Source organism: Octopus sinensis, linkage group LG2 (genome assembly GCF_006345805.1).
Source record: "Octopus sinensis linkage group LG2, ASM634580v1, whole genome shotgun sequence".
Taxonomy (NCBI): Eukaryota; Metazoa; Mollusca; class Cephalopoda; order Octopoda; family Octopodidae; genus Octopus; species Octopus sinensis.
The window spans coordinates 49,525,500-49,539,350 of NC_042998.1; the positions used below are offsets into that span (position 1 = coordinate 49,525,500).

A 13,851-nucleotide genomic window follows, 5' to 3' on the forward strand; every position below is an offset into this window, starting at 1 on the left:
AAAAATGTATACGATAACGTACTTTATTATTATTGTATATATAACATAATGCAAATGTGTCGCATTTTTGTGCATTTTGTTTGCAGAAAATAAAGAAATAACAGTAATAACGTTTAATAAATGTTGCTTACTGCAAGTTATGGATGATCCTTTTATGACTTCATTGCTTTCAGGCTTAGCTTAAGGTATTTTTGCGCCCGACATCACAAAATGCATCTGAATAAACATTGCCGGACAGCAAATAGAGACTCGAACATTGCTTAGAAAATAATTTTCCTTTTTAACCTCGTGTATAATACGCACTAGGGATTTTGACCATTAAATTTTGGGAAAACAATGCGTATTTTACTCGAGGATTTACGGTACACTTCTTCAGGTCATTATGAAACAACCTATCTAATGGTTCTGAGAGGGTCACGTAAAATACCATTAAGCTCTGGCATCTCTTGAATAAAAAATTTGTTATTATTTTTAAATCACTATTTCAATGTATTGAGTGTTGTTTTTGATGACTAATAGCCTGTCATTATACAACACTTGACAACTATCTGAATTGGTCCCAGTCAATATTTGGTAGCGTAGCTGGGAAATGGGTGGCTATGGGGGAACTCTGCCCCGAGCAACGCTTTTATTGAGGCAGCACTTTTTAATCTACTGTATAAACCAATATAAAGGGGCAAAAATAGGGGGCCATCACACATAAGGACTGCCCCGGGTGGTACACACTCTAGCTACACCACTATCGATATTGTTTCTTTCTAGTCATAATGGTCGATACTATTATTTCTACCGTTCAATTTTAAAAGCGTTTGGGATTAATTATCAATAGATTCTATTTCCTCTTCTGTTTAACCTTGCATGTTGAATATTTCCGCAAGTATTACTGATATATTGTAGTACATAATAAAAACAATCTAATTGCAAAATCTTTCTGAATCCATTGTTATTCTAAAGTTACTTTTAATAATAAAAAATAAATGCGCCCTTTTAAAGCCTAGCTAGGCTCATGGGCCTGGTTTCCCGGTTTCCATAGCGTATGTGTCCCCAAGCTGGATGGAACGCCAGTCCATCGCAGCGTTACTCATTTTTGCCAGCTGAGTGGACTGGAGCAACATGAAATGAAGTGTTTTGCTCAAGAACACTACGCGTCGCCGGGTCCAGGAATCGAAACCACAATCTTACGATCATGATGCTGACACCCTAACCACTAAGCCACGCGCCTCCACAAAGTTAGTTTTACTTTATCATAATCATCGAATACCTTCTCATCTCTCCTTTGGTATTTGTTGTTCTCAAGTATCGATTAACCTCTTTCCTTCGAAATTGCTGGTTTTTTGCCTAAACCAGAGACAAAAAGATAAAAAGACAGTGAGCTAGTAGAACCGTTAGAGTGTTGGAAAAAATACTTTTTGGCATTTGCTTTGACTCTTTACATTCGGAATTCAAATCCTGCCAATGTCAGTTTTGCTTTTCATTCCGCTGGGGTTGATAGAATAAAATACAAGTCAAATACTGGATTCGGTGGTATCGACCCCCATCCCTTCAAAATGACTAGTGTTATACTTAAATCATAAATCATTAATGATAATATGTGTAACCTAGTGACAGAAAACAACAGCAGTTCAGAGAGCGTGCCTTCAAGAAATATTTCTTGTAAGAGATTCATAGTATTGCACTGCCTCTTGTTCAATGACAAAATGGCTTAGTAAAATACTTTAATCTTTAAAAGGTAGTAATTTTTCAATGCTATTATTCACTATTATTCATTGTTAGACATCAAGAATCTAATTATGATTACTGAACTGAAACGAAAGCATTTTATAGTCTACTCATTTTCTTATGAGGTTTTTGAACTTAGAAAACAGTCTATTTTCTTTTTATCTATTAGTTGTTCAGTGCACTTCCACACTGCTCTTTCTGTTAGTTTGTTGATAATTATTATGCCATATTTTGAATTGTAATTTTTGCCTAATCAGAGCTATTAGTTTTCTTTTTCTTTCGGTGTACATTATGTTAATGCCCAAAGTAAGAAGTACACCGGGCAAAAATACCGAAATGATTATATGCCTGTATATTTGTTTGGTTAGCTTTATATACATACTAGCTATTTTGACCCGTGCTTCACTCGGGTTTTGGTGGTGGTGTTGTTTTGTGTGTGTTGTCTCCTTTTCCTTTTCTTTTTTTTGTTCGTCTTCTTTGCCTGGTTCTTTTTATTGCCCTCTTCTTTACCCCCATTTCCAAAATCCCCCAAATTTTTACACCCACAATTAAAGATAACCGCCTCTAGCCCATGCAGCAACACGAAAAGCCACCATTATCCAAACAGCGCAACCTGTCTATCCCATAAAACTCAATTTTTCCCATATTCCTCACCATGGCAACCAAACAGTATCCCCAAGCGACTTGGAACCCTCCTCACACCATTGCCCACCCCATTTTACCCCCCAGTGTAAATTTTGACGCCAATCTGACCTTAAACCGTTCCCATACCAAAATGAGACAAATAACCAAGAAATCAAACAACTTTTTCACATTTCAGCTTTATAGATATTGATGTATGTGATAATGTGTGTGGTTCTCAGTGTTTATTTCATCGCTTAGTTTTGAGATAATAACTATTGTATATGAGCTTTTTAAATAGTTCCCATATTTGGCGGCACTAAATTATGTCCTCTGCAATTTTGTAAAACTCAACTTCTCAAAACAGGTATCGAAACATTTAGTCTCACATAACGATGTTCCCAGTGATCACAACTACATCCGCATTACACGTTTGCCTTTCCCTATTCTGGTGAGCTCAATCGCGTTTATAAATTCTTTAAGTAGTGATGCGTACATCCTAGGAAATCTTTTTTTTTGTATCTAAAGTTTTCAAAACATTGTAGCTTCTTGTGTGTCAGTCTTAACGTCCATCATAAGACTAAATTCACTAACCTCGCCTACTTACATCCCAGCTGTCAGTCACTGCTTTTTATTTTCATATTGAGTCTACTTTACATTCATTTAAAATTAGTTCAACCAAAGCTGAAAACATTTCTTTCTATCTTTATTGTACACTGCAAGAGTCTTCAAAAGTGCATAGTTCTTGTACTAGAGGACATTTCAACAAGTGCTCCATAGTTTACGTATCTTTGTCATATTCACACATGGTGGTGTTGGAGAAGTTATAATTCCATTTCTTGAGTATCACATTGACTCATCCAACATCATTCTTGGTCAATTAAAACATTTCCACCTTGCCCAGCTCACATCCACATTAGGTGCTAACTGTCTTCTTGCTACCCACTAGCGTAGTAAGGGGGCAGTAGTGGTGGCACTTTTAGGTCTGCTGTAGATAATATATGTTTTTGTGGGGTCTGGCGGGGTGGCAAACGGAAGAGCCTCCTCGGGTGACATAAACTCTAGCTAGGCTAGTGTTGCTACCACTTCTATTATTGATGAGGGTGGTAGGATGGTCTTTTCTTTCTTCCCTCAAAACAAACAGTTTCTTAACCTCGGTAGTGGTACTGGCCTCAAGGAAAGTAATATACTTAAGAAAGATTTTCCTCGATGTCAGCTGACTTTGAACTGGTATTTCGCCGAACATTTATTTTCTGCCGATTACATTCCTTCATACGGATTCAAAATGGCTGGTGATGCCACACCTGCCGGAATATGGAGGCTGTCAGTTTCTGTTGGAGTAAACTTCCTGTGATCAGTCGACACAAAGCATTAAAAATGGGATCTAGCTTCTTACCATCGATCGGTCTTTCCTGTACTAGCAGACTCAGCCGTGGAGTACTCAGCAGGATGTTCAAGTAGTCCGACACATGGTCTGAGGAGGATCGTGCTACTGAGAGTTGGCGCAATGTTTCACAGTTTTTTAGTTGGAAAGGGCACGGTTGGGTCTTAAATGAATTGGATTCTTCTCATAATACAGTGTTAGCTGATCAAGAAAACTGATTACTTGTTATACTACCGAGAAATTTTAATCGTGTGCAGCAGCATACAAATCATCAGATCATCATAAATCTGTGTGAATTACCACTTCCTGTTTGGTAATTGACGCAGGTACTGCAAAGCACGAGCAAGCACATTCGTTCCCTTGAGGCAGACTATTCTGTGCATTTTTGTCGACAGGAAACAAGTCTATTTTGGTAGCATTTTTGCTGACAGGGAACAACTTCGTTTACGTCTCAACACCATAAAAATATGTTCTCCAGCATTCTTTCATTCAGCTCTGCAAACCTGATGTCCTTAATGCTTGCTGAGCAGATACGGTTGATTGTATTGTATTCTGCATAGAAATCAACAAAAAATGTACTGGTTACCATTCATTTTTCAAGGTCATTTTCGATGTGGTGTTTTTTTATTTTTTAAAGAAAGCCTATTTGTTTTTAGAATAGGTGTTACATCAGCTGCTGGCATTATTCCGTTGATGGTTAGGTGCTCAAAGAGATTGACTATTGAGTGTGATTGAGAAGAGTAAGCTCAGCATGTAACTTTTGAGGATTAATGTGTCTTCTTTGTTTCAGCTGTACTGTTACATGAATCGTCTTCTAGATCTTATGCAGTTTATATGCTGTCACATAATAATTGTGTAGCTGTAAGGACTTCGATGACGTGTTCTGAGGCTTCCCTTTAGAAGTTCACATTACCATATTGAAAACTCACTAAGGACTTCTGTATTGTGTTCTGATACTGAGGTGACTTCGATCACAAAGGCTGCCCTTTCAAAATTCACATCACCATATTGAAAAACCCAGTAAGGATTTCGATATCGTGTACTGATATTGAGGTGACTTCAGTTACTAAGGCATTACCATATTGAAAACTCAGTAAAAACTACAATATCGATAGTTTGCTAAAATGTTCATTTCACTTTCAGCAAAGTCATTCTTTTCAACTTCATTTTCTTGTGCTGTATTTTTGTTTTGTTTCTGTTTATTTTTTCCTGCCAATTTCTTTTATATTTCTATTAGCAATTTAACCCTAATATTTTCTTTGTCATAGAGTCCAGCCTTAAGATAGATATGATTTCTACAGTTGTAATTGAAGTAGTTCGACTACGAGCTCAGTTACTTCGATATGAAAAATGCCAACTTAGGTCAAACGGAACTCTGAGTACTGAAAAATAACCTTCCAGTGAAGTTATTTCACTATGAGTGCCATCTTTCTTTTATGTGATATAGAAGCTTCCTGACAGATGGTTTCATCAGGAATTTCCTTCTATTAACATAGGATTACTCGAAGGGTCTGCCTTCTCAGTACATAGACGATCTGCTTATAGGATTAACAATATACATCCTTTCATATACGACATTATCATTCATTTCTCCTTAACCTCTCGCTTACTGGCTTCCAGCACACAGACTATATATACGTGAGATGCAATATTTGTACAAATAGTACCTGTAACCCCCCATCTCCTTTATTTAAAGGAGATGGGGGGTTACTGCCATTCAACAATGCTAAGACACAATTCCTTCTTATGTCTACACCTATTTAAAGTCTCAGTCCCTTCAAATAGCAGGGCTTCACAATCTAGGTTGTAAGCTGTAAATAAATGAACTTCCATTTCGACGATGAATGAGTATTCATTTGTTCAATCTATGGACCTATCTATTCATTATATATCATCTTGTATGTTAGTTGAGTATTCCACGGACATGTGTACCACAAACATAATCCTCGATCAGAATCAGTGTGACAGTGTTTGGCAAGGTTGGACTACAAGTAAAACCATCCGAAGGACTTCCATACAGTTTCTGTCCACCAAATTTCATTTACAAAGCTTGGAATGATCCAAGGCTATGATAAAAGATATTTGCTCCAGATGCTACGCAGTATGATTGAACCCAGAACATCATGATTACAAAACGAACTTCTTAAACACGATCGTAAGGGTGTGAGTTCGATCCATGGTGGCACATTGTGCCTTTGAGCAAGACGCCTTATTTCACATTGCTCCAGTCCACTCAGCTGACAAAAATGAGTTGTACCTGTATTTCAAAAGGCTAGCCTTGTCACATTCTGTGTCACGCCGAATCTCCCTGAAAACCACGTTAAGGGCACACATATCTGTGGAGTGCTCAGCCACTTGCAAGTTAATTTCACAAGCAGGCTGTTCCATTGATTGGATCAACTAGAACCCTCGTCATCGTAACCGACGGAGTGCCAGTTATAACAACTACGCAACACAAGTGACTCACTTGTGGGACAGGCAATACTTAAGATATAAAAAATTGCTGGTTCTCTAGAAATCATAAACAGTGCTCATAATGCGTGTAAGGGAGCTGCAGATGCACACACAAACATTCCAGATTACATCATAAAACCATATGACTGACATGCAAGCTTTCTTCACAAACATTTTACATCTGGTGAACTTTCACATCACTATTCACATACACTATTGATGTATGAGTATTCAGCTGTTTGATCACATGGACAGCCTAGTCATTGAATTAACATGCAAAGCGGTTGAGTATTCCGTAGATATGCATACTTTTAACTTAATTCTCAGGCATCTTGAGCAAGTCATTTCTACTAGAGGTGCAGGAGCGGCTGTGTGGTAAGTAGCTTGCTTACCAACCACATGGTTCTGGGTTCAGTCCCACTGAGTGACACTTTGGGCAAGTGTCTTCTACTATAGCCTGGGGCCGACCAAAGCATTGTGAGTGGATTTGGTAGACAGAAACTGAAAGAAGCCTGTCGTATATATCTATATATATGTATGTGTGTGTATATGTTTGTGTGTGTGTCCCCCAACATCGCTTGGCAACCGATGCTGGTGTGTTTACGTTCCCGTAACTTAGCGTTTTGTATTTTGTGTATTGCTGTGTGCATGTGTACTTGTCGTACCCGTCACTGTTTCACAACCAGTTTTGGCTTGTTTTACGTGTCCGTAACTTAACAGTTTGGCAACATAGACCGATAGTATAATTACCGGTCTTAAAAAAAAATAGGAAAAAAATTAAAGAAATAAAAACTACTAGAGTCGATCTGTTCCATAAAAACTGCTTTAATGTGGTATCCCAGCATAGCTGCAGTTTCATGACTGAAACAAGTAAAAGATAAAATATACTAATTAAATTTCTGGGGTCAGCTATATCGACTAATCTCTCTCCATAATTGTTGACCTTATATATAAATCAAAAACCATTGCTCCTTACACCCTTCACCCCCATTTCAAATGCAGCTTATTCTTTAATTTTATAACTCTCCCTATAGTGCAAATAATCTTCATACGCAATTACATATTTTTTTGACTGGATATCTGTCGTTAGTATTTAGAATAGACTGTTTACACTTAATATTTTGATTTTTTTAAAACATATGTTGCGTGATCATTACATCAGTAAATTGTTTTCTCTCCTTTTCCTATATCGTCATACTATCGTAGTAGATTTCTTATCAAAAGCAATAATTTTAGAACAAAGCAGCAGTTTTCTCAAACTATTCATCGCTACTCTTACTATTAATGCAACTCTTGTGTGTAGGGACTTCCACATAATTGGTTTGTTGCCTCAACCTATTTATATGATATTTTGGCATAGTTTCGGTATAGTTTCGGTTGTAGTAGCACAGATTTCCGTCGATTTCCGTAAAAAACTTTTATTTTTTTACATAAGTAATGAGAGCGAAAGAGACTAAGAGGAAGCGATTTTACGACGAGAAGGTTTCACTTTGAAGTCGGCCTGTGTGTGTTTGATGGGGTGTGGGAGACAGACAGTATGTTGTGTAAGTGAAGTGCTTCTGTTAGTGTGTGTGAAGAGACAGACATACATATACACATACACCGAGTAAAAAATTACTATGAATCGGCCATACATACATACATACACACACACACATACATAGATACATACACACACACACATACATACACACACACATACTTACACACACACACATAGATACATACACACACACACATACATGCAGACATACATATACACATACACCGAGTAAAAAATTACACTGAATCGACCATACATACATACACACATACATACATACACATACACACATACATAGATACATAACATACACACACACACATACATGCAGACATACATATACACATACACCGAGTAAAAAATTACGATGAATCGTCCATACATACATACATACACACACACATACACACACACACATACACACACACACATACATAGATACATACACACACACACATACATGCATACATACATATACACATACACCGAGTAAAAAATCAGTTATCTCTCTCTTTCACACATTACTCTCTCTGTCTCTTCGCACACACTAACAGAAGCACTTCACTTACACAACATACTGTCTGTCTCCCACACCCCATCAAACACACACAGGCCGATTTCAAAGAGAAACCTTCTCATTGTAAAATCGCTTCCTCTTAGTCTCTTTCGCTCTCATTACTTATGTAAAAAAATAAAAGTTTTTTACGGAAATCGACGGAAATCTGTGCTACGACATGCGAAACTTCGCCGATATTTTAATATAACGACAGCTATGCCTGTCGGGCGAGTTAATGGTCAGAAAAACTTATCTGTATAACCATAAATACTTGCATTGTTCATCTTCAGCTTAGCTATTTTTAGTCTTTTAATAATACTATCAGTATCGCCCGGCGTTGCTCGGGTTTGTTTCGACCATCTCATCATCATCATCATCGTTTAGCGTCCGCTTTCCATGCTGGCATGGGTTGGACGGTTCAACTGGGGTCTGGGAAGCCAGAAGGCTGCACCAGGCCCAGTCTGATCTGGCAATGTTTCTACGGCTGGACGCCCTTCCGAACGCCAACCACTCCATGAGTGTAGTGGGTGCTTTTTACGTGCCACCGGCACAGGTGCCAGACGAGGCTGGCAAACGGCCACGATCGGATAGTGCTTTAGAATTGGAATTTTTGAAAAGTAAAAATTTTGCATTATGTAACTTGTGAACAGAAACATTAAGTGAACATTTTTCTGGTTGAAATACACCAAAAAAAATGGCGAAATAGCAGTAAAAAAAATCGTAAAAACTAGGGACTTTCATAGAAAAGAAGCACCTTTTTGATGTAAATAAATTTTGGTTAACACGGTCCGATTTGAATCTTCTATCATACTCTCAATTTTGGTCAACTTGCGCCGCAGGGTCTCGGAGGAGATAGTGTTAGTTGAAGGCTACCAAACCTGCCATACACAGACAACTTCAGCTTTATATACATAGAGATTTACTTACGAAGGTGTAGAATTGTTAGCACACCGGACAAATGCTTGGCGGAATGTCATCCATTTTTACATACTGAGTTCAAATTTTGCCGACGTCGACTTTGTCTTTTCATCCGTTCGGGGTCGATAAAGTAAGTACCATTTAAACACTGGGGTCGATGTAGTCGACTTATCTCCCTCCCCTTAAACTGCTGGCCTTGTACCAAAATTTGAAAAGAGGACGGTGAATTGGTAGTACCAGTTAAATGTTGGACAAAATTTCTTGCACTGTTTGTTTCAAATCGCTTCGCTCTGAGTTCAACTCCCATCGAGTTATTATACTGCGGCCATGCTGGGGCACCACTTTGAATAATTTTAGTCAAACAAATCGATCCCAGGACCTATTTTTTAAAAAGTATGGTACTTATTTTATCGGTCTCTTTTGTCGAACCACTAAGTTACGGGGATGTAGACACACCAATACTGGTTGCAAACGGTGGTTAGGGAAAGCAAATAAGTGAGAAGAAATAGAATTAGTTGAAATGACCTTTTATTTTTATTGTCATCGTTACGCTGTAAGATGTAGTTTTGTAACAGGATGAGAGATTCCTGCACTGGATGGGTGCTGCTTGCATCCTTTACATTAAATATTAATTGAAGAAAGAGTGAAGATCTTCCGTTAACTTCAGCACTATAAATATTTATTCTTTGATTCGCAATATAAACATTTCCTTCTTCTGGGCGAATCGGCAACTTAGGAGCTTATCGGCAGTAGTCAAATGGAGTGAGTCAATCCTGCCAGCTCAAGCATAGTGGGGAGGCCCCACGAGGTAGAAGCTCGAGAGAGCTGCTAAACACACATCTGTATTGTTCAGCTGCTGGCGTCCAAGAGAAAGATACAAGAGAATTTTGCTGCTGCTAGTTTTCTGTGCATGCGCATGAGGGAACTTCCTGCAGGCCTTCCGGAAGATTCCAACCCTGCGCATGCATGCTGGAGATTTCCAAGATGGCATCACTACAGTTTCTTCATGTTGTTGTTATACACAGATTATTTGCCATTCTGGTTTCGATTCTGTAGGTAGTTAAATTCATCTTTTGTTGACTGCTAGGAGAACAGATGAAAGAAGGAGAGAGAGAAAGAGTAAAAGAATTTAGACAAGTAGAGAAGATGAAAGTTGTGTAGTCGCTCAGAGACATACCATATATGAAGTGTTCCTTTTAGCCAGGAGCCAAATGAAAGAGGTAGAACAGAATGTAAACAAGAACATCGGTTGGGGTATTTTCCATATTTTCCATATTTTCCAAGTTAATAAATGTGGGGATTTTGTGGAGTCAGCACATTAAACCAAAGCAGCAGTAAAATGGGATTCTTATCTTTTATCTTTAACTTGTTTCAGTCATTTGACTGTGGCCATGCTGGGGCACTATCTTGAAAGGTTTAGTTGAATAATTTGATCCCAGGACAACTTTTTTTTAAAGGGTGGTAATTATTCAATAGTTTTCTTTTGTTGAGCTGTTAAGTAAAAAAAAAAAGCCCAACACCAGTTGTCAAGCAGTGGGGAACACACATACACACACACACACACTCACTCACTCACGCGCACATAGTCAGGCTTCCACACAGTTTCAGTCTACCAAATTTTCTCGCAAAGTATTAGTCAGCCTAGGGCTACAGTAGAAGACACTTACCCTAGGTGCCACACAGTGGGATTGATCCCAAAACCACAATGTTGCAAAGCAAGCTTCTTAACCACACAGCCATAACATGACCAATTGCTTTTATAGCCATCATCTGTTCTCCTGCTCCTTTATATTTTCAACAGTGGCATTTCACATTTTTTCTTATTTGCCCTAGCTCATAATTTGTTTCCATCCTGTAGTCAAACACATATTTGTAAAACTCAAAGATTGTTTCTTCATAACCTTCAGACATCTGCTTAAGTTATGCTTTTTCATGAAACTGTAGCACCAAAATGAAGATTTAAGAATCTCAGTTGCTGGTATATTTCTCTTGTCTGCCAGTCTCCTTATCTCCAACATTATCCATCGTCATCTTTGTTGAGACTGTATATCCCAAACTTCATTGATTGTCTGTCTATAATTTGTGTGGTTTCCTTCATATGTAGAAATTTTGCTTCTTTATGGCAAATCCACATATTTTCATTCTCATTTTATTTAATGTCTCCAGCTGTTTTTTCCATTTATGAATAACTTTTTTATGTTGGTGATGGTTCTTATTGTCACTTAGTTGTCTGATTGCCATATAGCTTGGCATATTTAACAATTCATAGCTTTTAATTTGTGATTGTAGTTAGGTGGAAGCTGGATTATTTGGTCTGACTGCATGCTGCTTCCAAATAAAACCAACTACAATATTCAGATCATATTAGCATGTTTATTTACAAATTGATGTTACAATTAATTTACAATACCAGTAGCTAGTGTGTGTGTAAGAATGTATGCTTGGCAAGAGGTGAAAGTGATATGCATTTGTGCTCGGCAAGAGGTGATCCTTTTAACATGAGGCTGGAGTGGCAAAGCTATCAGCTAACCAAGAAAATCTCTGTGAATCCTCTGCCAACCATGATTTCTTTGTGAAACTGCTTAGACTTTTCCATTAATCTTTACAATTCACAAATATATTAGAATAATGACTGGCTGAAATATGGGCCAAGATCACCTAATAAGGACATTCACCACCAAATATGGAAACTCGATGCACTGTGACCTTTGCTCATTACTGAACTGACAGGGTTTTGAATACTGATTACTGCTGTGTGTTTGTCTTCTGTGCATAGTTGCAAATGGTTGTATAGTGTTTCTTACCAGCTGAATCGCTAAACTGACAGATAAAAGATGGTGTCCATTTCTGTGATGCTTCTGTCTGTCTATATATGATGTGTGTGAAACATCACCAAACAAAAGATATTACCATTGTTGGTAAACCCTTCTTACTGGATAATATCCAACATATAACAAAACTAATAAACATGATAATTATACTTTCTGGGATAAATTTATTACAAGTGAATACTAACTGTAGGTTTATATTACTTAATGGAATTCTACTGAGGACTGAAATCAGCTGTTAACCTTTATTCTACAACTTGTCTTTCAGTAATAAGATGCAGGATGATGTTTGGGGATTTTTTTTTCATTAACAGAAAAAGTATATGCAGAAAAAACCCCCAAATAAAAATGTAAATTGCTCTCTTTTAAATTTATTCAACACAACATTTGTTGAGAGTATCATTTTAACTAGCCAAAAAAAAAAATATATATATATATATAATAAAAAAATAAATAAATAAAATAAAATAAAAATACAAAAGTACCCCAAAAGGGAATTTGAATATTTGATTTGAGAGAACTTGTGAGATAAGTAGAGGTCATAACTTGGGACAGCGAATTAAGTCAACCTGATTATAACATTTATTTATTCTGAATGGAAGACTAACAAAAGTTAGCTTTAATAAAATTTGGATTTAGAATGCAGTAGGATGTAACTAAATATCTCACTGCAGCTTTTTAGTAATGTCATAGTAAGAGGTTAAAATGCTGTTGAGAGTCAACTTCATCTTTTATGTTTTGGGAGGTTGATAAAATTCTCATGAAGTATTGTTGTTATATAATGTGCTTTCAATTCAATTTTGGGGACTGATATTTATGTTAAAAATCCTCGTTATAAGATACAAGTAACTTTAAACAACGTTTTTGCAAGTGAAACTCATATATTTGTGTACTATAAAGAAAAGAGCATAAGAATTCAACTTAATTATTCTCTCTTTCTTTTTTCAGTAACAATACGTGTATTCCTTTTAAATGAAACAATGCATATTAACAAGTACCATGTGCAAGTAACTTTGAAGGTAACTATTCTAAATTAGTTTCTAATGTTGTTTGTTATTTTGGGCAATTGTCAATTGAGTTTTGTCTGAAATGTTAACTTTTTACATTTTTATTTGATGTGGCCTATGCAATTTAAATTCTTGGACAATGAACTGCTGACATTACTTCTTCTTTTTCCAAGAAAAACAACACAGAACACATGCACAAGTCAGAATTACTTAGCATAACTAAGGACAGGATTAACCTTTACAAGGTACAAATCAGCTTTGTTTCAGGAAGAAATACTGCTGTTGTTGTCTCATTAGTGAGACAACTGTCTAGCATTTGTTGATATGGTGAAGACGTGATGGAGTTCCATGCTGTATATGCTAGTGGTCACTAAGGGACCTAGGAATTGACTGTTTTTAGAATTACATTGTAGGGTAGGCATGAGAGGCCAAATTTGGCTAGTTTGAACATAGAACGGAGAATATTTGGGGCAGATATGACTGATTTAAATGCTAAAGTGTTAAAAAATGTTGTCATGTGATTGAGGGAGTTTTGGCCAGTGATCCTCAAACTAATGAATACTAGCCCCCACCCAGCTAAAATATTAAGGAAATACTTTGCCTATCCCTGCCAATTATTAATGAGAAGATAAAATAAATTTTGCATCTATATACTTCTGAAGATTATTAAAGATAGTAATTTATACAATTCCTTTTCAGTCTTTGCAACACCCCATTCCTTGTCCCTTACCATGGGAAACACTGGTTGAGGTCACAAACACAGTTTATTCATGATTTTTAAAATTTGATGTGACAGATGACATGTAGTGCCTAGAGGAATA

At 37.0% G+C, this 13,851-nt stretch overlaps 1 protein-coding gene across 2 annotated transcripts in view; it reads left to right on the forward strand.

Moving 5' to 3' along the window:
* Positions 1–13,851, forward strand: part of LOC115232626 (CD109 antigen-like) — a 189,139-nt gene that overhangs the window by 54,835 nt on the left and 120,453 nt on the right. For both annotated transcript variants that reach the window (XM_029802619.2, XM_036513187.1), the window contains exon 4: positions 12,972–13,042. In XM_029802619.2, the coding sequence (XP_029658479.2) occupies positions 12,972–13,042 (71 nt within the window). The remainder of the gene's footprint in view (positions 1–12,971; positions 13,043–13,851) is intronic.